This window comes from Fulmarus glacialis, unplaced genomic scaffold, assembly GCF_000690835.1.
Source record: "Fulmarus glacialis isolate BGI_N327 unplaced genomic scaffold, ASM69083v1 scaffold7920, whole genome shotgun sequence".
NCBI lineage: Eukaryota > Metazoa > Chordata > Aves > Procellariiformes > Procellariidae > Fulmarus > Fulmarus glacialis.
This window is the reverse complement of record NW_009188389.1, coordinates 63,042-86,370: the sequence shown is the minus strand read 5'-3', so window position 1 is coordinate 86,370 and position 23,329 is coordinate 63,042. Positions and strand designations below refer to the sequence as shown.

Sequence of the window (23,329 nt, the reverse complement as noted above, 5' to 3'; positions counted from 1 at the left end):
AAAGCTTATGAGAATTTAATGGCTTTGTTTTTCTAATGCACGCTAGTCATAAAACTTGCAACTAATGTTCTCCTGCACCTTGGGGGATATAATGTAACGCAGCAAAAAATTCTTGGTAATGCTTCAGATTCCCTCTGACTGCGAGAGGAGGGTGACATTTTGGAAGGCTTGACAGAGAGGCGCCCTTTTAGTCAGCATTGGTGTTTTCTGCAAGAAGCCGTGTTTACCTTAGCATTTGGAATAGAAGTATAATCTTAATCCTTGTAACTTTATATAGTGAATACTGTATTCTTTCAATATTCTGCAATTGTTAGTGTCCCATATAGGGATTTGGCAATATTTCCTGTTCTCTGTCCTCTCATTGTTCCTACTGCCCAGCAGAGCTTCATGGTTCCCCGAGTAATACTTCATAGAGCTCAGGAGCTCTTGAGATTATCTGCTTCTCTTCCTTCTCTGGATTTGATTATGCATTTTAGGAGTTTGAAAGGTTTGTATTATATCCTATGTTTAGTAAATTTTATTGTTTTATAAATTAAAAAAGGGAAATTATAATACAAAATTGAGAAGACCTGATGAGTATGGGTTTTAATAATAGAATCAAACAGTGCTTACAGTCCCAAAGAATTCCAAGGTTGAAAATACAAAGAATAGATTATAAAAATAATGTATAAAATATAAAGTATAAAAATGCACAGGTAAAGCAATCTGTACTCTTAACTGAGTAACAGCAACCCCAAGAAAAATAAATTGAGGCAGTCTGACTGTGCTTAGCAAAGGCATTTATCTCAATAAGACAGCCTAGCCGTCTATAACAAATCGGTTCATCTAATCAGTGACCACACAAATGCAGCAGTTCTGACTGTATCCAATGCTGCTCCTCAAAATTCATTATTCAGAGTGTGCTGAAAGTAAAAGTCACGCTTCATTACAGTTCCAGGTGCCACATTTATCTTCTTGCTTTTCAGAGTGGGATAATGCCATAGTTTCTAAACAGCCATTAGGAGGGAACAATGTTACAGGCTGTACTTTATTTCTTATCATAGGAGTAGCTTTCTTGGTAAGTTAGTAAACAGAAATGAAATATCAAATGGGTTCTGCTTTGGTCCGAAACAGCTTGCTAGGTAGCATGATCAGGTATGTGTATGACGGATAGCCAGCTTGAGTATCCAGAGTCCAAGCACCCCCCATTCCAACAAACTTCTGCAATAGCTCCGTTGTAAATCTTGGTATTGAGTTGGATACTTAGAAATTGATGCATTTGCTTTAGTGGATTGTTTCACAAAGTTTGGTCTTAAGTGACTTGCAAAATGTTACGTAGGAAGCTTGTAGCAGAGCTGAACACAAAAGAATTGATCTTCAAGTCCAGGTCTGCTATTTGTATTCTCATGCTTTAAAGCACAAGACCATTTTTTCTCTACAACCAAATACAGGAAAATGAATTAATTAGGAATTGAATTTCCCTCTCTGACAAGACTGAGGCAGATTTTTTTTTGGTGCAGATTGTGTTAGTGTTGTAAACTCAACTTGTGCATTAAACTAATTGCTTTCGCTATATTGAATCACTTTTTAAAGTGACTGATGGCTGATGTTTAAGGCTAAAGAACTGCTTAGGACTGTTGTACTCCTTATATTTTCAGATTTTAAGCTTTCAGATTAAAAAAAAAAAAGTACTGTGACAAATGTTTCCTTTTGATCCCAAGACACTCAAATAAAAGTTCTAATTGCAAAGATGACTGAACTCCATATGGAAGCCTATGAGGCCCTGAATAACTGCAGGCTTGTTACAGTGAGTCTGGTATTGCTGTCATACTGTCAGACACGATGGGCTCCCTTTCGCTGATACAGGCAAGGATTTGACACAGCATTCAAAAAAAACAAGGAATGAGAAAGTGTGCAGGTCTTTGGCATTTGGGAAAGATTCCTACCAGCAGTTCTGGTCTTTCTCAGTGTATAATACCTGCACCATTTTAGAATTGAGGAAGCACTCATTGGAAGCATTTATTGGAGATCATCTAGTGTGACCTTCCATTTGAAGCAGGGTTATTGCCAACGCCAGCTCAGTAGTGGCTTTGTTTAGTCAAGTTCTAAAAATCTCCAGGGACAGAGATGCCTCTCTGGGCAGCTGTTCCAGTGCTCCATCACCTTCGTAGTAAAAATGTTTTTTTGTAATACCCAATTTGAACTCTACAAGCTGCAACAGGTGGCTGTTGCCCCTTGTTATATCTCCTGGTAAGACTGAGAAAAGTTTTGTTCTGCTATCTTTGTAATTGCCTTTCAGATAGCTGCTATTAGATTGCTCCTTGGCCGCCTCTTTACCAGGCTAAACAAACCCAGCTCCCTCAGTCTGTCCTTACAGAACGTGTTCTCTAGCAGCGCTCCTTGAACCCTCTCCACTTTCTCCATGTCTGTCTTGAACTGAGGGGTGCAAAAGTGTTCAGTTGATAACCTTTACAGAGCTCATTCTGTAGCCACTACTCATGGAAATTAGCAGTCATGAATACTTACACTGAGAAATAACAAGGAAGTAAGTGCTGTAGTAGAGGGCTGTGATTCTAGTGGTTTCTTTGGAATTAACCATAATAATAGTAGTTTACACAATGATTACATATTTTCATCCCAGCTTTTTGAAGTTGGTATCCAAGAGTTTCTTCCACCATAAAACTAAGTCTAATTATAAATTAAATGCTAATCTAAACCTCTTGCTCCTTCAACATATACGTTCATGCACAAACTCTTAAATGAGGAGTAGTGTTGCTATTAACTGGAATTAATTTATATCTTGTCTGGTGAAGTTCACCAAACCAGCTATATGGGTGCAAGTGTGAGGTACCTTATTATAATCTATCCTGATTTCCTGCAGGTTAGAGGATTTCACCTAAAAACTCCTTTCACAGGAGTTCTACTTTTGAAGTGTGAGCAGCAATAAGTTCAGCCTATATGAAGGCTGTAGGAAGGCTTGTGAATTCTTTGCGGGTTAGGTACTTTGTATAAGCTTCTGGTTTGGGCAAGCCCTGGGAATTCAAAAAGCACTGCAAAGCCTACGTTCTGGTATTTTAAAAGCAAGGAAAAATTATATAAATATATAGTAACCGTGGCAGAAGGGAAGATACCTGGGGTCTCAAAGAGAGGTCTCAGGATAATCCCAAAATCCTAAGGACAATTTAAAGACTGATTTTTACATTGGGGTTCATCCTTCTATGTGTTTCATGTTACTTAATCACTTAGTGTGAAGTGAATAAATGAAAACTATTACAGGGATCTCTTAACTTCCAGTTTTGTGCCCCCTCCATTAAATTGATGTCTTTTCCACTTTTCATCTTTTATAATTTATATTTCCCTTGTCTGCAAAATGAAGTTACTACTATTTTACCATAGCCTGAGATTTCGTTTATGCTCTCTCAAGCAGTTTTCTCACAGAGAGATGAGTGTCTTTGTCCTGTTACTTAACTGTACAGATGGGGAAGCGGACACTGAAGGAATTCTGCAGCTGTGATAATTATCCACTATGTTCTTACTTGTGAAATGCAAAATATCAGTGGCACCTGATCAGAACAGTATAAAGGACAGCCTGTGCCACAAACCTAATTTTAGCTCAACAGGCAACAATAGTGTGAAAATGTATGCATTTATGTATATCTATTTTGTATATGCATCTATATATAGCAAATGTTGTTTAAGAGGAAGCAAAAAGCTCTTGGTTCTGTTAACGCAAAAAGTGCCTTTATGACACTGTAGATGTTAGATCTTTGCAGGATCAACCACCACCCAAACATTGTGTTGACTGCATTTAAAAAAGAAAAAAAAAGAGGAGGATGTTAATTCTCAGTTTTCACTAGGCTCTTAAATCCTGAGTATGAATTTTCAAAAGGAGGGGAGCACCCAGCAGCTCTTCCTCCTGCCTTTGGCAAACACAGCCTCTTTGCTGTGGTCACTAAGAGGAATTTGGGTGCCTTTGAAAATCCTGTTTGTTTTGTGGCTGTTGAGCAATTTTAAGAATCTGTCTTTGAACAGATAAGTGGACTGAGCTAAATGGGCTGTCTGACCTCACTCTGTTGTATTTATTCACAAGACTTATTGTACTGCAGTACTCTTCATCACTCTGAAGACAAACAGCAAAGCATCGGTGTATGTGACGGCGTAGTGATTTTCCAACATTTTTTGTGAAGGCTTCTTAAGTCTCAAGGCTGAAGATCTAGCAAAATTGCACGTGCTGTGCTTTTCATGCAGCTTTGTGATATCCACTAGCCCCACTCCTGCCAACCCAGCTCCCCCTTACGCGCCTCTTTGTGATAATGCTGAGAGTCTTTTCCCATGTTGCTCATCTTCTTTCCTGGCATGCTCTGCCTCTGTAATTAGATCTCAGTCGTCTATTTGTGACATCCCAGTTTGATGCCATAGAACTGGAGAAAGTACTAGCTAGTGAAAAAGGAGGAGGATTAGAGAAGAGCTCACTTACCAAGGCACTAAGTGGATGGTGTTATCATGAATCCGTTAACACAATGAACTGATTAGTTTAAACAGTGTAAATTTCACAAGGCACTTAATTTCCAACTGCTGTTTTGTGTTGCCTTGATTCAGTCACACAATACTTTCTTCATGCGGGCTGTGCGGTACTTAACTTGCAATCATGGCTTTCCTATTGTTACTAATTATAATAAATATCTTGGAAAATAGAAAAATGTTGTTGTTAATTCACAGCTTCTGGTTTTTTTGGCTGAATGATGTTGTCCTGCAGAGCTTCATTTCCTAATGAACCACATTATCTTTACGGAGCTATTTCATGGAATCCAACTTTTAAATTTTATCTCTGGTGCCTACTAATGTGGCTTTAGTGGTAAAACAGTTTTAAAAAGTTCTTCCTGCCACTCAGAAGAACGGATCATTACACTCACCTGGTCTGCAGCATTGCTTCAGAAGTGATTAAAGTAATGCAGTTGGTGGAGGTGGCAAACTGTGAAAGCCGAATGGGGACCCAAGGCTGTGATGGAGGTGTCCCTGCAGCTTCTGTACGTGCTACGTGTCACATGCAGACATACAAGCTTGCTGTTTGGTGAAGAGTAGCATTTGGCTGGGACACTGAACTGGAGTTCTGGGGTTGTGGAGTGAATTCCCACCTTATTGTGGGTTCCTGCACAACGTTAGCCAAGGCTTTTAGTCTCTGCACCTTGTTTTTCCAACTATCTAATGAGTATGGTTCTTCTGTTGCATATGTTTATCTGCTTAGCCTATTTATGCTACATTTTTGTATCTGCAGATGTCTTATTAATTGTGAATGCAGTGCCTATGGCACTGATGCAGTACTGAATCAGGTCTTAGATGACTACAAAATTTATCAAAGCAGTAAATTAGAATTCATCCAATCAGACCTTATTCTTAGTTTGTTTCTCTTTCTGAAAGATCGAATTTAACTACCATGAAAGTAATATAGTATATTACTCTATAGTCAGTTTACAAAATGTTTTCCTTTAGTGGCTTTCAGAGCATAAAGGACAAAGGCACTAGTATACGTATTTTACAGATAGGTAATCTGAGCTAGTAAGGACTACAGAGCCTGCCAGGATCATCTCACTGGTTAGTAGCACAACAGAAAGTAAAATTCACTTCTCCTTGAGTATAAGCACAGTTCTCATCCAGAGAAAATGCACTTTTTAAAATTTGTGAGTATATGTTGGAATAATTTCAAGACCGGGGTCAAGACCGGATTGCCTGCACAGATCTGATTATCCTAAATATGTGTAGTGCTCCTTTGTACCTCCATTATTTCCAATATGTACTGACTCTTAACCATTTCTCTTTTACTTTTTGGATCTTTTTCAGAGGCTGTGTTAACATTGATACATATTTTCACCATATTTTTGCCATAAGGAAGATGCTGATTTTACAATACTAAGTACAGCTTCATCTTAACAGGTTGAGGCCTTTCTGCCTATGTTAACATAACACTGAGGGTGCAGGAACCATCTGAATTTAATCCTACATAAGTGTGGGGTAAAATGCACCTCGTCCTTTATTTTATTTATTTAATGTTTTCATGTCCCCAACCCCCCGTGCTGCAGAACATCATTAAGGCAGATTCCTCTGCTACCGCTCTGCTCAGAGTTTGCCTCCATGGGGCCAGTTTGGTCCCGTGAGCTGCTCCTTTCCCTCCTAGCTTGGCAGGGTAGCACGGCTAGCCTGTGGAGCAGCCTAGGGGCTGGCCCACAGCATCAGTTGGGTTTGACAGCCATGCTATAGACTATTCTTCCTCCACACAACCTCAGGGACATAAAAGTCTAATTATTGTACATACAAACTTAACACAAATACTGTACTTTTAGATGCAGAAAAGTTCTTGGAAAGTCTGCACAAGACAGGGCAGTGTTTTGCTGTTGTGCTCTAGTGTAGTTTCATTCTGCAGGTTTGGTCCTTTTTAATGATCTGATTCCAAAAGTAAGCTAGACCTATGCAGTGATCTTGTGAAAGTGTGTGTGCCTGCCTGTGTTATCACCCAGTGTTGATGGAAGGGCAGAAACTTCAGGAATGATTGAAAATAGGCTGCTGTGTGCAGGAAAGCATGGTTGTGTGTTCCCTGACAATGGCAAAAGCTGCAGTGTGAGCTGAGAGCCTCCCAACCCTCACAGCAGTCAGCCGTGAGATTGCAGAATTTTTAGTATTCAGAAAACAAGTTTGACTTTAAAGTTTTTTGAGTGAAGAGGAAATATGTGCACATGAAAGAGAGAGAGAAAGAGAGGATTTCCAGGCAGGTGAAGCTCAAAGAAATAAAGATGAGTACAAAATGCATGGGGCTGACTCCAGTTAACACATGATTCTAATAATAAATCAGCATCTTAAATTCAACAGATGGAGTACTATTTTCTGTACGTGGGGGTTTTTTTTGCACTATTTAAGACCTTAGTATCAGTTCTTTTAATCAGTTTTATAGCTCAAAGAAATGGGTGCACTCCACGTAAGGCATGTTCCTTGTGTTACGAGTCAGTGGTGGGGCTTTTTTTTTGCTTGCCTGTAAAAAGATGCCTGATGTATCTCTCTGAAAAAGCAGAAAAGGAGATCTAACTTTTGCTTTGAATAGTTTGAAAGGATAGTAATAGGAAACGTGTACCTTGTCAGTGATGGCGTATTTCCTAATATGCTATTCCTTCCGAGGTGTAATAACTAAAGCCTGATAGAGCAACAGCATTCTGCCTGGCTGTGTTATGAAATACAGAAGTACACCAGCTAAATGCTAACAGTTCTAATTATGGCAGCTTTCAGAGAAAGGAGCTTTTCATCTAGGCCTACCTTGTGGCTTTCATTGCCTTTTAAAAAGGCTCAAACTACGTGGAATATTCTACTATAATGCTGTCTCTAAGGCCATATACATTACAATATTTAAAAAAATAAAATAAACCTGCATTGCTTTTTCCATTGTGCATCGTGGCATGCGAGGCTGGGTTTTAAAAGTAGCATCTTTTAATCTATAGTAATGATGATTCTGCGTACAGAATGAGTGAATATCGTTTAGTTCTCTGGAAGTGCTCAGACTGCTATACTGAGCTTCAGTCCAGACCTCAATATTTGCTAATGATGAATTAGTCTGACGCTTGGCAGCTGATGCTGTTGAGGGAATCAAGAATGTATTTGTGGTCAGCTGTGGCTCTCATCGGGTGACACATCTCTGGGTTAGTGTGCCAGGTTGAGAATTCACCTGCATCTGGATGGTAAAGTTATTTGTGCTCCAGTACGTGAGGCTTTGAAGCACTTTGAGGTTTGCTGTCAGTGATGCATCTTGGCGAATGAACAGCAATGCACTGGCACCAGCTCACAGACCTGTTTTACTGGAGTGAGTGAAAATCTGGGAGTTCTCTTGTCAAAGCATGAAATCCTAGTCCTCAAGAATATAAGCAAAGTGAGTTTGGGGGAGTGTTTTAAAGTAGTTCTTTCCATGGTGTTCTTTGCTTCTTCCAGGTGTATAAACGCAGCAATGTCCTGCAAATAAATTATTTTTTAAGAACTTTCTGATGCTCAAAGGATTTTTGTAATTCCATGATGGGTTTTCCACGTTTGCGTTTTTGGGAAAACTGCTGTCTGCTTCCTTCGTGTTTCATAAGTGATGACTGGGTTTATACTGCTAGTGAGTATAATGGGAGAAAGAAAATCTCCTTAGCAGACTACAGTAAGACACGGTTCTGTTACAAAGTCTGCTATAAGCTGCCCTAGGCAAAAGCAACATGATACATCTGTCCCACTGCCAGAATGATCTATATAATGTTGAATACCGAGACATTGTTTAGATCTGTCCCGTTCAAGCCTGTTAACTTGTGAATCTCTCTTCTTAGTTACAGCAGTACTTCGGCAGCAGCGGGCGAGGGCATGGAGTGAGGCAGATAGAAAGCAACGAGTGTAAAATATAGCAAATTCCCAAACTTCTACAGTTAATACTTTTAACGAATGCATCACTGTTTCTTTGTGTTGACCGCCTGCTGTTTTCACTCCTCTTTCTCTGCATGCTCGATAATTTTCTTCCATCTGTCCCTTTCTCCTCGGCTGTAATGGTGGGACGAGGTACCGCCTCCTAAGTCTTCATCTTCTCAGAGCTTGTATTAAAGTGACCTCATTGCTCCATTCCTTCCCAGCAATATGTATGTGTTCATGTTTCTTTCTCATCTCCCCTTCCCCCATTCTCTCTGTACTGTGTGTAGAGATATATATATATGTACAGTAATGTGCTATCTCTGATGATCTAAGTAGAAATACTGCATACACAAGGTATGAAATAGAGTCAATATTGATCCATACATATATATGTATACAGATATGTATATGTACATATAAAAATATATATATGTGGGATGCCTAGTACCTTTCATTGTACAAGATTCCTGTATGGTCTTTTTATGATGTGAAATAACACATTCTTCATTGTAATTGGCCCTTCAAACTCTGCAAGGAAAGCTTTTTAACAGAAAACCCCAACATTTTCTTCATGAAATTCTGTTAGGATCAGCTGTGCTTTGAACTGTTAAAAACTGTCATTTCTGTTGAATGTTTTCCTCAGGACGTATTTTAAGTATGTTAAAATAATATCTAGAGAGAAAAAGTAGCAAGAATAGCATCTGCTATACTTGGAAGGTCTGAGAACATGGATCTGAGTCCATCCTGCAGGTCACTGCCTTCCTCTCCTGACACGCAGGCTGCAATGTGAAAAGTACAGACTACTGCTGGAGGAGGGGAGGAAGCAAGTGTTATTGTTAATGGTTTACTGTTTTCTTTTTGCAGAACCAGCCTTGGAAATTTGTACTAAAATCCCCTCTGGAACAGATGACTTTGCAATTAATACAATCTTTTTTTTTCCCCCTCTCAAGTTAGGAAATAGCAGTGCATTGCCTGTGTGTGCAACTCAGGTCTTGTCACTCTGCAAATACTTTATGATGTAGCCTTTGGATTTTAATATCCTTAGCAACAAAGTGTTTTTTCCCTAAAATACAATTTTCTCTTTAGTGTGTCGGTTAGACACGAGACTAAGAATTTCTTTGTCTGTGCTACTAACGTATGGCCAGTACATGGAGTAGGCTGAGCACACCAAGTTCATCCACATTGCTGGATATTAAAAAAAAAAGGCTTGCTGCTCAGATTCAGAGCTCTCATAGGATGTGATAATGGACTGAATATATGTGAAAACCGCAGCAGGGTGGTAGGGAGCTATTTGCTCTCTGTGTCCTTATTGGATAGGACAAGAAGTGCTGGCCTTAAAGTTGCAGCAAGGAAGATTCAGATTAGGCTTTTAGCAAAACTTTCCAAAGGCAAAGACGGTAAAGGGCTGAGATAGTTTGTGTGCAGAGACCATACATTTTTGGAATTCTTTAGCAGATTAGATAAACATCTGTCAGGGACCAAGTATTGATTCATATCTTTTGCCCTTTCCAATGCAACAAATTAGAGCTTTGTGGGTAGAAGAGCTCAGCTGGAGATAAGTGATGTTGAAGTGAGCTGGTGTGAAGCCAGCCCTGCCTGTGCCTAGTACATCCAGACCGGTTGGAGGAAGGATTGGGTTTATGCTAAGGCACAATGCAAGAACTTCATCTTCATCCCCAGTACCGCTCCATAGCTTTACCTAAGCCTGTACCTGCCAACATGCTTGCATGCAAGTGGTATGATGGCAGGAGAGTCTGGCTTGGACCTGTGCTTGGTTTATACCTTTTAGGGTTACTCTGGCTGCTGTAAATCTGCGTTTTCCAAATTTTGAAAGTTTGGTTGCAAACATTCTTTTCAGTACAATATTTTTTCAATACATATTGCCACATAGCTGGGAAGGTTTGATACTCTGTGACATTTGCACAGTATTCTCCTTCCCGGACAGTTCCACTAATTTCAGATCATGCTGTTGAGTCTAGTGGATGTAACCAAAGCACAAGGTTTTGCCCAACAACAATAAAGGATGTAAAGTGGCCATAATCCCAATCATGAGGTGTGCTTTTAAAATAATGAGCAACCATCATTAGTTTAACCCTTACTTTCTTATTTTGGAATTTATTTGTTGTTGTTTTTCTTTTTTTGTTGTCAACAATGAGGAAGGTGCTTTCTGTAAAAATCTATGTATCTTATTTATTAAGATGGAGAGGATAAAATGAGTCAGTAAATGTGAAGGACAATTTTATGTCTCCAAGTCTTACCCCAGTATTGGTTTTTGAACAAGCTTTACTTTGAGTTTCTAGCTGCAGGTGTAAACTAGCCAGCAATTCCCACAGCCCACAGTGTGGCTGTATGAAGGAAGCCAAATTCCAGTCCAGGTCCGCAGTCTTTCCATGTGAGTCTGCCTTCTTTTGGGGATGCTCTGGAGCCACCACATGTGTATGAGCTGAAGTGAAGGTTTGCTGGAAGACTGACCGTGGAAGCAGAAAAATATTAATACCTTTATTTGTTTGCTAGCATGCTTTCGTACTCAGGCACTTAACTGAAAAACAACAGCAGGTAAACCAAAAGTTGAGCAGAAAGAGTTGAAAGATGTTTTTATCTATTTTAACAGAAAATCATACAGTAGGGAGAAGTAAGGAGAAAAGAAATGAAAACACAGTTTTGTCAACTGCTCTTTGATATTCTTCTCTAAGCCCAGCTCTGAGAGTGATGCGGTTACATGAGAACTTGTGGCTTCTTGAAAATCTATGTGTCTGGAGGCTGAAAATCCAGAGAGAAAATAGAAAGAATGGCAAATGTTGATTTTATAATGTGGGATTATTTTTAGGCTTGTTCCCATTACATTTTTGGGAACTTGCCCTATTGTATTTTGAGTCCTTGAACAAACTGAGCATTTTGAAGATGTTATAAAAATGAATGTGCTTAAAAGCAGTGGATTTTGAAATAGAAAATATTTGTTTTAAGTCAAAAGATGCATTACTGGCAAGTGTATCATATATTCCTAGTAAGCTACACAGTGCGGAGAGGGTCCATTTCAGCAAGGACTAAATATACCTGGGATATAAAGAAAGACATACTTAAAATGTCGTTGTGGGGAGGAGAGGCCAAAGGTACTCCTTCATTTTTTAAAGCAGACTGGGGCCCCTCTTAGCATGCAGATTCACAGGTTAATTAGGAGTTCAGGTTTTAGGCCATTCATCACAGGTTTCAAAATGACTTTCCTCCTTTCTCCACCTGTCATGTACACAGCTGCTTGGTTAGACACTTAGCATGGTAAGTGCATGCATACTTCCCTGTTACAGCCTGTGAAGTTTTGCTATACATTGTGGGCAGGACGATTCCCAGATCAAGACCTTTAGCCAATGGCAGCAGCTCCTTCGCGCGTTGAACTCGGAGGGCTGACCTGTCTGAAACCACGAGCTGGGGAAAAGCTTGTTCAATTGCTGAAAACGGTCTGATAGGTTGCGGTATTTCCCACCCCACTTCTCTGATCGATTCTCTCTCGCAGGCAGGAATGGCATCTCCTGAAAATCCCGAGCAGTTGATCATTGCCCTGGAACCCGAGGCTGCCTCTATCTACTGCCGAAAGCTCCGCCTGCACCAGATGATAGACCTGAGTAGTAGGGCACCTGTCAATGGTTATAGCCCAAGTGACACTATTGGAACTGGATTTACACAGGGTACTACTTCTATTAACTCACTTCTTTAGATTCTTATGCCCAAGTTTGCTTTGTCCATGAGGGCTGTTTTCTTACCAACTCTTGTTGTCTTTGCCCTCGTGAAACGTTTCAGACTAGCATCGATTTTATAAACTGTTTCGCTGTTTACTGTAATTAGGCTAGTTTAGGCATTGATCCAGCAGGCATGTTTGCACAGACTTAAATTTTAGAACACAGGTAGCTTCTTTGCCTTGGCTTTATTGGGATGTTGTGGGAGTCTTTTAGTATTTTCACAACCGTTTTTTTTTGCCTTAATTAAAAATCAATACTTCATGTTGGATCATTTTTTTAATTTAATTTGTTGGAAACAATTATGTGTTGGATTAGCTGCATTATTGAAGCAGTGTTAAACAATTGGATCTGCAATGAGACATTTAGTCTGAGGTGTTCCAGAATTTTGGCAGATGCTTTTTGATGTCATCTTTATGAAATATCATTAATTACTGTCAACACGCAGGGGAACACACAGTATTGGAATAAAGCAAGGAATTTATCTGCTTATAGAAGAGCAACTAGATACAGCACTTCTGATTTATTGACTTGAGATCTGTTGCTAATATTCATGTTTGAAGACTGACTTACAATGAGGGACAGAGATTGGACCACAGTGTAAGTCAATTGCCAAAAGATCCTTCGTCACCAAAGATTTTTGAGCTTGGGTATCTTACCTGAGATTGGAGGAAAATAGGAGAGAAAACACAAAAGGAAAATGAAGAAGCAGTGAGATGTGATTGCTGCATAATGTACAGATTTCCTGTTTGTGTGAACTGTAACTGTTGCACTGATATTGGTGGTAGTGTGCCAATCTATCCCAAAAGGAATTTTTCAGAAGAACTTGTATTTTATCACATTTACTAGGTCAAAAGAGTACAGGCAAATGGAAGATTAAGCTGGTAAAGCTATTCCTGTACTTACCGGAGGGTATTTTTTTTTTCAGTTAGGTGGAGGCACTACATCATTCTCTCATATCCGTGCCTCTCCTAGCCAGCACTTGTCAGATGTGTTCAGTGTTACGAAGGCCCACGCAGAGCACAGGACACAATCCCTTTTCAGGACACAGTCCCTTCAGGGGCCCCTCGCCTTCCGTCCCCCTCGTTTGTGTCCTGAACCATTCCAGTTCCATGCGATTTTACATGAACTCACTTTCAGGCTACACAGGGATTTGCCTCTGGGAAAATAATAAAAGAAGAGAGTTTCTCTGGTTAAGGTTTTAAAGCTAGGCAGAATCTGGCAGATCATGGATTTCTGCTAATGGGCTTTTTTTTTGATAGGGGGTACCATTCTCCTTCTTGACCTTGTATGGTAAAAGCTGTTGGGGATGAGAAAGGTTTCATGTCAAAATTAATGAAAACAAAGTTTGGAGTGAATTAATTTGGGGTTAGAATTAAAATTTCATAAAGGCATGGCAGGCACCCAAGACAAGCTGAGAACAGATTAAGGAGAAAAATCCTTTAAATATAAACAGAGAGAAGCACTCCAAGGACCATATTATTGCTCTGAGTCAAAACAAAAATTTTACTGTTCATAGTAGCCAGGATAACCTTACTCCAGTTATAGTTAAGACTGGCTCTTGCGTTCACTTCTAGCCCACAGGAGTGAATGAAAGGACTCCCATTGACTTGTGTGGGCTCTGTGTCAGGCCCTTGCTTGGACCTAGTGCTTGTTCTGTCATTGAATGCTTCGTCGTTTAAGCTCTCACTGTGTGCTGCTAAGTCAGCACAGCGAGGCTGACACGGCTTGTCTGCATCATGGGGTCTTCATGGGGAGAGTATGGGTGCAAGTGGAGCCGCTGGTCTTTTTCTGATGAGAGGCACTATAGAAACAAGAAGCAAAAGGCATTCAGTGATGTGCATGCTGACGTTTTCAGAAAGAATGATATTTTCATGCATGACAGGATGCCTCTCTTCTTCTGTAGCGTTTCATACAAGTGCCTTTGGAGGTGAGTGAAGGTTACACAGGGAATGATTTTTTGATCATGCAGTTGTAGGGGTTGATTAAGAAGCATAATAGCAAAGGCTCTCACTACTCTGCTCTCTCTTCACAGACTGTTCTGCATCTTTTAAATGTCTAAATAGCAATTAAGTCTTTAAGTTAACTTATTTTTATAATATTGCTAGATTATGCTTTATTTTTAATTGGTGTATATTTAAAATATTATGAGGGTCAGACTTGGTGATCACTGTGGCCTTAAGAAGTTATAAATCTGAGAAACAGTGCTTTTGGCTGCTTGTTTTGAGACAGATCGACATCCTGAAAGGCTCAGGAGGCGTCTTTGCCTGAGCACCCAAAATGAGCAGTGGCTTTTGAAACGTGGGGATTGTCTCCCCGGCCCCGGGCGTGCAGGTGGGTCTGGCAGCGGGCCGGGGCTGCCGCCTGGCGGCAGGGGCTACGCCAAGCACAGCTGGCTGCAAGCCCGCCTGATTCCAGGAAGTGCTTTAAAAACCAGAATATAAAAAAAAAAAAAAATCAGACCTGTTTATAGCTTTCATGTTAGATTATTGGTTTTAATCCAGTTAGTATCAAGGAAGATCAGTGTGGCTGAAAAACATTTTTCCTTCTTTCTAGGAACAATGTTATAATGTTCCCGATTCTAATACAATAATTTTTGTTCATTTCTTTCATTAAGAAGTGATACAGACAGATCTGTCAGCCTGCTTGCACTTGTTTCCTGCAGCTTATGATATCAACTTCTTCGTGCTTTCTTATACTCAGTAATTTTTTTCTCTGTCAATGACTAGCTAAGGAACACATCCGTCGTAATCGACAGAGTCGTACCTTTTTGGTGGAAAATGTCATAGGAGAGATCTGGTCCGAACTGGAGGAAGGTAGTGTCCTTTCTTGAATAACTTTGCTCTCATTGGTTTTATACTGCAGGCAAACATTTTGTTTCCCACAAATGTGCTGTGCACTGCATTGTTCTCACAGTGGTTATAAATAGGAAAATCAAAAAATACAAGTTCACGTGCTGCTCTTAGTTACTAAGGCTGAACTGCTATTCTATATACTCTAGCAAAATACAGTTTATTAAGGAAATGGTAGAAAGGAATCCAGGTGTTAAAATACAAACAGAATATTTTCCTTAGAATAGGCCCTGTAAATATGCCATAGTATTAATTTGATAACCTACTAGAATGTACACTAGCAGCATGAACAATTCTACTAAACCACTTTTCATCTGTGCTAAATCAATAGCTTTTGACATCTGATTTTCGTATTTATTGTCTATCATTGCATTACAATTACCAAAAAAGTTCAAGTGTTCAGCATAGACATTCATGACTTTCTGTAAGTCATTAACTTTCATGGTGATATGGCCCTGAGAAGTTTTCATTGCAATACACTGTTGTGATAATGTTAATGTAAATATCATTTGCCTGTTCCTAGGTGACCGTTACATCGTTGTTGACAGTGGAGGAGGCACAGTGGATATGACTGTCCATCAGATAAGGCTCCCTGAAGGACATCTTAAGGAGCTATACAAAGCAACAGGTAATGTCACTTCCACTGCTTGCTTTATTTATGTAATATTTATACTTGTCAGTGAAGGAAATGTATGCCTGTATTGTTCACTACATTTCACTAACAGTCCTTCCTGAAATAAGACCAGCATTCAAAATTAATATAACCTAGCTGCTGGTCAGCAGACAAGGGTAAATCACTTAATGCTTCTGATGCTTTGGGATGGTAAACCTTACGTTGGAAGGGTAAGCAACTGCCATCTCCTGTGTTATTCACTCCTGTTCAGGCCATGACCTCCTGCTGTGGTCCTGGTCTGACTTCTGCTAGTAGAGTCGTCATTTTCCTGTCCTTTGAGAGGTCACCTGTGTATTGCTGCTCTGTCCAGGTATTCAGAGATGTACTGTGGAGATATGAATAGCTGAGTGTCACAACAAGATCCTTGTAAAGTGGCTGTTGGCAGAACAGAATTTTCCTAGATTTAAGGGGAAGCATATATATGTCCCAGTAATTTCACACACAGTGTAACAAGGAGGGTCTACAATCCCCTGGGAAAAATGCACAATGACTGGTCCGCAGCAAAGATATAAAGTGCAATTCCTTGAATGGTATTCCCTTCCTGAACTCCAGATGCCCTTTGAGTTTGTCCCGTGACTAAGCTGTTACCCACATGAGACAGCCTATTATTTGTTCCTGTGTCTCCATACTGAGTTAGTCTTCGTCTGTATGGTTCATCACTGAGCGTTCTCAGCCTTGGTGGCTGTAAGACTACCTCAGGAAACAACCTAGTAAGAGCAAATGGGACACTGTACATCAAGTCTATCTACTCCTGAATATGAGTCCAACTCACACCTTCTCATGTGTGGGTAAGGAGGCAGTTTCCTTTGCTTCTAATAAAAATGTTTCTGTTTTATAGTGGTAATGTTACAGTGGCTATGATGGTATAGGAGTAAAAGTGAAGCAAAGATAAGATTATGTTCTGTATTAGACCAACTGTTATATTTAGAAAAGATACCTCTTTCTGTAGACCTTCTCCTATGGCAGTCCTAGTAGTGTCAAACTGATGTGTATTTGGTCAACTTGAAATCAGAATGTTAAAGCTGTGTTTTGTTTGTAATACAGGTGGACCATATGGTTCTCTAGGTGTGGACTATGAATTTGAAAAGCTCCTGTGTAAAATATTTGGAGAAGATTTTATTGAGCAATTCAAAATCAAACGTCCTGCTGCCTGGGTAGATCTGATGATAGCGTTTGAGTCCCGTAAACGGGCAGCAGCTCCAGACAGGACCAATCCACTAAACATCACTCTGCCTTTCTCCTTCATTGACTATTACAAGAAGTTTCGAGGTCATAGTGTAGAACATGCCTTGAGGAAAAGCAAGTGAGTAGACGATTGAACCCAAATGGATGCTGAATTAACTACTGATAGCAAAGACAAATAATTAAAATATCCTAATTACATGTAGACTGAAAGATAATAATGTAAAAACGTAATATAAGGATGAGAAAATGGGATTGCCTGAAGTGCAGTTTCCAGAATGAAAAGTTGTATCAATCTCTTGCAAAAGCTTTTCTATACAAGACTTGCACTCTCCTGGTGTTGCTTTCTATGGCTTTCGCTAGGCCACCACTGTGTCACTTTCCTGAATTTGACAATGTATTTTGGGTCTCTTACGTCTTAATTAGGAAGGTCAGATCAAATACAGAATTTGATGTCTAAAAGTTAGTTACCTAGAACCTTAATTTTTAGAGGCCTGGGCCCTGGAACAAATCCAAGATCTTGAGTGAGATATGTAAGTATATTCATGACTTGAGGAAAATTATAAACAATACAAGATCACCGGTGAAAACATATACTATTGCATAGAGCTCTGCAAGAGGAAGGCATTCTCCTTTTGAAGTGATGGCAAGCTTTCTTTTCTCCTAGTATGTTACAGTTAGATCATTTGCTTAATAGGTGGAGAGATATAATTCCCTGCAGAGATTTTAATTGCTGATTGTAAGTATCAAGAAAGCACCATAAATGACAAGGTCACAGGCTGCTACACAAAAGGAAGTGAGGAGAAAGTAGAAGTGGGCATTTTGCATCTTTTGAAGTTATATACTACAGGAGACCTGGAGATTAATGGCATCAAAGAGAATGAGCAAGAGAGCCTGCAAATCTGGTGCAGAATGCTTGGGACCTGAGAGCAGAAGACATGATATTTAGTACCTGTACCTTCGCTTCTTTCTGCATTTTTTTAATCCAGTGAATGTTGAATGTAGCATGCAGGCTACTCCTGCATCTCTTCCTAAAGTTATTGGTAAATGTACTTTAAGCCTAAATGACTTGGCATCCAGCTTGGAGTCACTTCCTAAATGAGACTGAGGTCCTGAAATCATTAAAAATTTCTGGAAATATTCCCCCTGACAAGACCATCTCCTTCTTATTAATAGTCTCAATGGTAAATCTTAGAGGGAATGCTAAATGTTCCCTTCAAGTAAAATGAAATTAATTGGATAACGGGTTAGAAAGAGTATGAAGGTGACATATAATGTGCGTGAATGAAAAGGAGATTACTGAGCTATATGGATGTGCATCAGTGATGGAATAACATAATGCCTGTATTCACTTAACAAATGTTATGCCTCATTAAAAATGCTGTGCTCCCTTCTGCCTCCTGAGGCTTCCCATACTTGCTTGTGTTCCTTGTGTGTTTCCAGTAGCTTTGGCCTGCTACTGCTATAATCTAAATGTTGCCCTTCTGGGAATGAATCAATGCTGTTTCAGATGAGCGAGCATGGATTGACTGCCAGCTGTTTCAGGAAGCAACTGAGCATTAGTAATGCTACAGAAGGCAATCAGGCAAAGAAAACAACAATTAGACAAGGAAAAATAACAATTCTCCCTTGAAATTTTACATTGCTGCAGTTGGTATGGGGCTAGGGTGAGGTGAGGCATTTTCTTCCAAGCAAAATGCATGCACATTCTGTAAACTCATTCGCTTATTTATGTAGTGTGTCTTGTAAGTGCTTGGTTTTTGCTTACAGCTCAGCTGTAATGTTTTAATGTCCTTTCTAACTGTTCTTTTCCAGTGTGGACTTTGTGAAGTGGTCCTCCCAGGGAATGCTGAGGATGAGCCCGGATGCAATGAATGCTCTTTTCAAACCTACAATTGACCAGATTGTTCAGCACCTTAGTACGTATCTATGTGTAATTCCACTTTGCAGCTGAGCTGAAACTGAAGCTTTGCTCACCTCTTTCAAACCAGTAACTGGAATTAAAGTCAAACAACCCCCCCTAGTACGCATCAAATGTGGGCAAGGAATTTAGTTCTGAAACTTGTAGCTCTCTACAAAGTAGTTAGAAAAATAATAGAAGTAAGGGACATCACCTTAACACGTATTCCTACCTAGTTCCTAGTACTAGTTATTGAGAGTGATTCAGTCCTGTTACTGCTTAAGCTTCAATTATTCTGTACTTCCAGGGCTGCAAGCATTCAGAAGGCTGAAAAGCACTGACTAACCCAGATCCTGCTTTTCTTTTTCCTGTTTCAGGCAACAACTAAATAAGGCCAGAGATGTAACTAGTTTCTGATTATTCCTGTTATTAAGACCTCTAGCTCATTTCTGCTCAGTGGAAGGACTTACAAAGCTACATTTGTTCATGACCGTCCAAATCACTCACATCTCTAAAACACAAATAATAAATGATGCATCATGGTAAAAGTACTTCCAAGTGTGGCTTAAGCAGCACTGAATTTATTTATCCAGTAATGGGAAGTGACATAGGCTTATTGGGAAATTTATTATTTAAAAACTTCCTAGTGGAAGATTGGATTTGTATCAAGTAGAGTATAATATATGTACTAATCAAAGTATTGCTGTTCTACACATTACAAAGCACTAATTGAATTGTATTTGGAGTGGAATATCCAGCTTTACTCACTATATGTGAGGAATTATTAGATAAATTTTGAGAGGCCACAAATTGGACAGCTAGTACAGAACAGCTTATATGTGAGCAGGGAGGTGGAGGTCTAAAATTACAATAGTGACAGATACCTCAGTCATGCTACCTCGGTTAATAAGGGTGAGCCTACAACTGAACTGTATGATTTTCTTGAAAGTAGGGGATGTGGGCTTAAGCTAAGAAGGAAGCTAAAAATGTATTATTTTGCAGATGGTACATATTGCAGTTAAGATGTTAGGGTCAGAAATAATGAAGTGAATTTAAAATGGGGTGACTTATCTGGAAAGCAATAAAGGGTATGTGAAACAGTTAGGTTTGGGAATATCTTACTGGTACCTGAAGTGGCAAGATGACGTCTGTTTCCCTACCACCCATAGTGTGACTGGCAGGATTTCTTTGCAAGAAATCCGTGTCTCCCTTTACCGGTAGAAGCTAAATAAAAATTCTGTTTTAAGTGCCACTTCAGAAATACTGTATGCTTTGAGGTAAGTTTCCATTCACAGTGAAATAGAGTATAGAAGAGACTGCAGAAGTGGAACTAGTGCATGCTGAGAGTGGCAGTGTGGGCATAGATGTGGCAGTTTCAGATCTTGTGCAAGTGCATGGGACATTCAGTGCACTCAGACATTAGGAGTTTCACCTGCATTGCCTTGTCACAGTGGATTTTTCCCTATTGAATGGGCTCTGTTTCTGTTTAGGTGATGTGTTTGATAAGCCAGAAGTGACCAGTGTCAAGTTTCTGTTCCTGGTGGGTGGCTTCGCTGAATCCCCCTTACTCCAACAAGCTGTCCAAAGCGCTTTTGGTTCGAGGTGTCGAGTCATCATTCCTCAGGATGTGGGGCTCACTATCCTCAAAGGAGCTGTTCTCTTTGGTCTAGACCCTGCTGTCATCAAAGTGCGGCGTTCACCTCTCACCTATGGTGTGGGTGTGCTCAATCGGTTTGTGGAAGGGAAGCATCCACCAGAGAAGCTTCTAATCAAAGATGGCACACGCTGGTGCACTGATGTCTTTGACAAATTTATCTCAGCTGACCAATCTGTAGCTCTTGGAGAAACTGTAACACGCAGTTACACACCTGCCAAACCTTCTCAGTTAGTAATAGTGATCAATATCTATAGCTCAGAACAAGATAATGTCAGCTTCATCACCGAATCTGGAGTGAAGAAGTGTGGCACCCTTCGCTTGGATCTCACGGGAACTGATGCTTCAGTGCCAAACCGGCGGGAGATCAAAACACTTATGCAGTTTGGGGACACTGAAATCAAAGCCATGGCCGTTGATGTTGCCACCTCTAAAAGCGTCAAAGTTGGTATTGATTTCTTAAACTACTAAGAGCCCATTTTTCCCACCACAGCCTGTTTGTGAGACTGATCTTCCACTATTCCATTTTTTGACTTTCATGTATCATGTAATCAACTTGAATTTCAGCAGGCTATATGAGAACAGCTAGTAAGGTGGGGTATTTCACGTTTGTGCCCTTTGATGACCAAAGACTGAATTTTGAAAGAGTCTTAAAAAGTTTTGGGAGCAAAAGTTGCAGAGGTAGTAAAAGTTCCCAAGTTACTCAAGCATGCTTAAAAATCTACCTTTATTAAGTAAACACTGATTATTGTTGGGTCCTGAAGATTAGTTAAAAAGATAAAAAATCGTAATCTCTTTGCCTTGTTCTTCTTCTTCCTCTTCCTCCCAAGAAAAACTCACTAACCCATGTGGTTGTTGTAGGGGGCATATCTGTGTGGGGTATCTATTTAAACAGCAGCATCCTCTGGCAATGGGAACAAATTAGTAGTCTAGTATTCTTTTGTTCTTTTGATTTTGCCCTGTGCTTTCAAAATTTTAAGTGTTGAAAATCAATAACTTAAAGAAGTAGGAACTGTGTTTCTTAACTTCTGAGGTCCCACTGAAAAGAAAATCCTCAGAGATCCTTAAAATTAGATTTAGGAAATAAATACATATATTTTAGGAGCCTAATATTGATTGCTGCAGTTTGAAAACAAGGCCTTTATTGTCAAAGCTCTCAGAACTAGCTGCTGGATTAAATAGCTAGCATTACCCTCAATATACTTTGGAAAACTAAGAACAAAGCTACTTCCCTTTTTGGGTCTTCTAAACTTATGTTTATTAGGCTCCATCTGAAATCATAGAATCACAGAATAGTTGAGGTTGGAGGTGACATCCATTGACTATCTGGTCAAACCTCAGCTCTAAGCAGTGTCAGCTAGAGCAGGATACTCTGTCCAGTTTTGAGTATCTCCAAAGATGAAGATGCCTGAACTTCTCTGGGCAACCTGTTCCAGTATTTGACAACCCTCACTGCAAAGAAGTTTTTTCTTATGTTAAAAAGGAATTTCTTGAGTTTCAATTTGTGACCATTGCCTCTTGTTCCTTCACTGGATACCTCTGAGAAGTCTGGCTCCATCGTCTTTACTGTCTTCTATCAGGCATTTATACACATTCCTAGCATGCCCTGAGCCTTCTCGAGTCTAAGCAGTCTCAGCTCTCTCCGCCTCTCCTCACATGACAGATACTCCAATCCCTTAATCATCTTCATGACCCTTTGCTGGACTCAGTCCAGTATGTCCATGTCTCTCTTGTACTGAGAAGCACAGAACTGGACCCAGCACTCCAGATGTAGTCTCACCAGAGCTGAATAAAGGGGAATAATCACTTTCCTTGACCTGCTGGCAGTGCTCTTCCTAATGTACCCCAGGAGGCTATTGGCTTTCTTTATTGCAAGGGCACATTGCTGGCTCACGCTTAACTTTGTGTTAAGACCAAAAAGACCCTGAGGTCTTTTTCTGCCAAGCTGCTCCCCAGCCAGTTGGCCCACAGCATGTACTGGTGCACAGAGCTATTCCTCCCCAGGTTCAGGGCTTTGCACTTCCCTTTGTTGAACTTTATGAGGTTCCTGTCTGCACATTTCTCCAGCCTGTCAAGGTCCCTCTGACCCATGTGTTTATCAAGCACTTCTCCAAGTGATTATATTTCTTTTCTTGTTAATCCCTGTGTTAAGATTTGGAAGTACAATTAGATGATGGCTGTCCAGGAAGATTTAAACAGCTTAAAAGAGAAAATGTCCAGATCAGAAGTACTGTAATATATTTTGAGTAGCAAACATTTTAATTGAGTAAAATATATTTCTGGGTTGAGTTTAAAGGCCAGTAAAGTGGAAGGCAGAAGTCAAGAGAATGAAACTACAAATAGCATTAAATAAAGCATTCCTTACATGGCTATGAGCACACAGCTCTAACGCAGGTGAAATACAATGATGGTCTTGTTTTCCAAATAATGACTTTCTGGAAATGTTTTCTTAAGCATGTTCACCTGGAAAATTTCTTCTGCAACTGGAACAGTTTTTATTTTGCAAAATGCTACAGGTGGATAACTTCTGAAACTACAATCTGTATCTGCCATGAACAGACAGCTTCAGATTCAAATCCAAATCCCACTCCAAATTGGCAGACTGGTACTAACCTGTAGAATCACCCTAAAATGCTGACACTTCCAGAGCATTTATACAGAGCTGCCTGATTACCTGCTGGAATTCATTACATTTTTGAAACTTTGCAATGTTAATTGTTAAACTAAACCTTCATTTCTAATAAGTTGAGCATGAGTTAAATCCATTAGTGACACTTGGCAGATGAAAGCTTTATCAATTATTTCACTAATTTATGTTCCAATCCTGCACTTAAGCTTTCTGTGTTAAGCCTGGAGTTTTGCCACAGTAAAGAGCTGCAGAACTGGTCTACTGTATTTCGCCATTGAGTTTTCTGTGTCTCCTGCAGAATTCCCTAGCTGAATGTGAAA

The 23,329-nt window shown here is 39.9% G+C and overlaps 1 protein-coding gene across 1 annotated transcript in view; it reads left to right on the top strand.

Moving 5' to 3' along the window:
• The window catches only part of HSPA12A (heat shock 70kDa protein 12A), a gene marked incomplete at its 5' end in the record, with an annotated part of 30,636 nt that extends 9,770 nt beyond the window's left edge, over window positions 1–20,866 (top strand). The window contains 6 exons of the mRNA XM_009578443.1: window positions 11,900–12,071; window positions 14,849–14,935; window positions 15,495–15,599; window positions 16,689–16,947; window positions 18,642–18,745; window positions 20,217–20,866. Of these exons, the coding sequence (XP_009576738.1) occupies window positions 11,900–12,071; window positions 14,849–14,935; window positions 15,495–15,599; window positions 16,689–16,947; window positions 18,642–18,745; window positions 20,217–20,851 (1,362 nt within the window). The remainder of the gene's footprint in view (window positions 1–11,899; window positions 12,072–14,848; window positions 14,936–15,494; window positions 15,600–16,688; window positions 16,948–18,641; window positions 18,746–20,216) is intronic.
• Window positions 20,867–23,329: the final 2,463 nt, after the last annotated feature.